The sequence below is a fragment of the Corvus brachyrhynchos genome, unplaced genomic scaffold (assembly GCF_000691975.1).
Source record: "Corvus brachyrhynchos isolate BGI_N302 unplaced genomic scaffold, ASM69197v1 scaffold206, whole genome shotgun sequence".
In the NCBI taxonomy this organism is placed as follows: Eukaryota; Metazoa; Chordata; class Aves; order Passeriformes; family Corvidae; genus Corvus; species Corvus brachyrhynchos.
In genome coordinates, this window is record NW_008238640.1 from 40061 (window position 1) to 43254 (window position 3194).

A 3194-nucleotide genomic window follows, 5' to 3' on the forward strand; every position below is an offset into this window, starting at 1 on the left:
CGGCACCGCTGGGCCCCACATGGGCCCAGCCTAGTTACCTGTCCCAAGGCCGGAAGCAAGAGAGAGCTTTCCTGGGGTTTGTCCATTCTTAAATGTGGACCACAGAGGCGGGCAAAATTTTTAAGTGACTTAAAAAATTGTTAATATTCAAACTAGCCAGTTGGTAGGTTCTGTTAGGTCATAGAGGAAGCTGTAAGCACCTCTTTGCAAGAAAATCACTTCCGGAGTTATGCTAACCCATGGCATACACAGAAAGCTTCTTTGTGTTTTACTAGAAGAACACAGTGAGATATTGAAGACCTGTAATTTAGGGTTACAAACCTTTTTCTAGTAAAACAAACATTTGTCGATTTCTAAACCAAACTATCTTTGTATCGTAAAGGAAATACTGCATTTTTTATGTGTGTATATATGTATATTAAAATAATGTTATCTTTTACTTGGTAAGGAAAAAAATTTAACTTTTTTGTTAACACTACCTTGTTTTCTATCACCTGTTACAGAACAATGACACTGAAGATGAGGAGCGATTATGGAGAGATCTTATTATGGAGAGAGTGACTAAATCTGCTGATGCTTGTCTTACTGCTATCAATATTATGACATCACCAAATATGCCTAAGGCTGTATATATTGAAGACATAATAGAAAGAGTTATTCAATACACAAAATTTCATTCGCAGAACACTCTCTATCCTCAATATGATCCTGTGTATAGAGTGGATCCTCATGGTGGTTAGTATGCTAAATGTTTCGCATTTTGTTGTCATATGCATATCTTGAGGTGTGGGTATTCAAGAATGGTTTTAAGAATCTTGGATCCAGAATTCAAAGCAATTATGAAAATATTAAATTCTTGCTTTCTAGCTGATTTTATTAAATAGTTTTTCTTTTGTAAGAAATTTCATTTAGAAAGCTGTAGTCATGGACTTGTTTTGGAGACATTTCTTGAGGAAGATATCATCTTTCTAATATCTGATGTGAAATACTGAAAAAATTAATGATACTTTTTATTTTCTAGGTGGTGTTTTAAGTTCAAAAGCAAAACGTGCCAAGTGTTCCACCCACAAGCAAAGAGTTATAGTGATGTTATATAACAAAGTTTGTGACATTGTCAGCAGTTTGTCAGAGTTGCTAGAGATACAGCTTCTCACTGATACAACTATTCTTCAAGTAAGTTTTATCAGAAAAATTTTTGTCTATTTTTTTCTTTTTCCAGAGAGACTGTAGAGTGTAATTGTCTCAATGACATGAAATATGAAACCAGTACAAACTTTTAAATTATTAACAGCAGTGACTAGTTTGTTCTGTAGTAATGTTCACATCTTTAATGGCTTTTATTGTACAGTTAAGAAAAGTTGAATATGATTGTATTAAAATATCCTTTAATAACTTTCTTTTTAAATCTTATGAATACATGTTGTCGAATACCTTACCTGATGAATGAATAATCTGCTTGTGAAAATGCATAAATGTCAGTTTGGTAGTCAAATATACTTACAATAGCTTCTTTCTGTTGATAGATATCATCTATGGGAATAACACCTTTCTTTGTAGAAAATGTCAGTGAACTACAGCTATGTGCCATCAAATTAGTGACTGCAGTAAGTAATTTTTAATTTGCAGTTTCATGTTCTTCTGAGAGTTATTAGGACATTTACATAGGCTGTATTTTTGCTGGTAGAGAATTGGAGCTTAGAACTAATTTTATTCTTGCATGTTTTTACAGTTTGGTATCATAATCTAGGAACAGTATTAAAGCTACTTGAGCTCCTCCCATTTGCATAGTACTCTATAGGAAGAAATAGCCTGCTTAAGCCAAGGAATTTACTTAATTTTGGTTATGTTGTTTAAAGCATAAACACAAACCCCTTCCTCTTACTTGTTCTTTCTTGTCTTAAGAAATCTTAATGTGGTTTTTCTTATCTCCTTTGTTAAGACTAGAGTTTATGCAATGGTATAAGTCACAGAACTAGTAGGATGGTTCTATATAATATATAATAGAACTATATAATAGAATAAGTCCTCTTCCTCAGAAGAGGTGGCTATGTGAAAAATTCATGGGGCAGATAAAATATTTTTTCAGGAAAACTGCAGTGCAACACAGATGAGTTTGTTCAAGTGAAAGTTTTTCATCTTTGTAAGGATTATGTACTCCAGTATTTATAAAAGTAATTCTGCCTGAACAAAGGGAGAGGCAAACTCTACAATCCTGATCCCATAAATTGAATTAATATTTAATGTCAGGCAAACATCAAAGCTTAGTTTTCTCAAATGTGCTCTAAAACCATACATGTGTTCATGTTTAATGTACGTTACCATAGACCTTTGCTCTATATTGAAGTCTGGTAGCTTAGCCTTACCCTGATTTTCAGTGTATTGTACTATTGGCAGAAAAATTTAAAACACATGGTATTTTTAAGAGCTATTAAACATTTATGCTATTTGAAGACTTTTTAAAAAGCTGTATTCGAAAAAGGTTTTATGTATTTTATAAAGAAATGCTTGCTTTGAAAAAACAAAGCAATGTGTTAAAAACAAGGTATGCATTAAATATAATTTATTTAAATGTCATGTAAAGAGTATGTTTCTATATATGATTTAAAAAATCTATTTAACAAGTGATATTTTATGTAACAATAAATAGCTTTTTAACAATTCTGTTACTATTAAATAGGTGTTCTCCAGGTATGAAAAACATAGGCAGTTAATACTAGAAGAAATTTTCACTTCCCTTGCAAGACTACCAACCAGCAAGAGGAGTTTAAGAAATTTCAGGTAAATTCTGACATAGATTGATAATTTGTAGACAGCAACATTTACAGGTTTTTAGATGTAGGATTTTAGGCTTCAGTATTAACTTGTTCTTTAAAAATCTGTGACTCCATAAGCTATGTTTTGTTAGAGGTTGATATTTCAAAACCAATACAGTGAGAGCAGAATTGTCTGACAAATGTATTTTGTAATAACCACTTTCTTATGCCATCATATTTATGCCTGCTTCCAAAATAATTGCAATATCTTATCTGTCTCAATAAGTGTGTAAATGACTGTAATGTTAGTATGAATTCAAAGGTTTTTTCTTGGAAAATTCTTTGGTTCTGTTCATATGGATTTTATATAATGTCATTGCTAAAGCTTAATGGGAAAATTCTGGCTGAAATGCTTTGAGGACATGCTCAGAGCACTCTTTC

At 32.1% G+C, this 3194-nt stretch overlaps 1 protein-coding gene across 1 annotated transcript in view; it reads left to right on the top strand.

Moving 5' to 3' along the window:
* The window catches only part of LOC103617804 (nipped-B-like protein), an 80561-nt gene that overhangs the window by 40054 nt on the left and 37313 nt on the right, over positions 1–3194 (top strand). Inside the window, 4 exon segments of the mRNA XM_017737471.1 lie at positions 504–735; positions 1022–1173; positions 1524–1604; positions 2678–2778. Of these exon segments, the coding sequence (XP_017592960.1) occupies positions 504–735; positions 1022–1173; positions 1524–1604; positions 2678–2778 (566 nt within the window).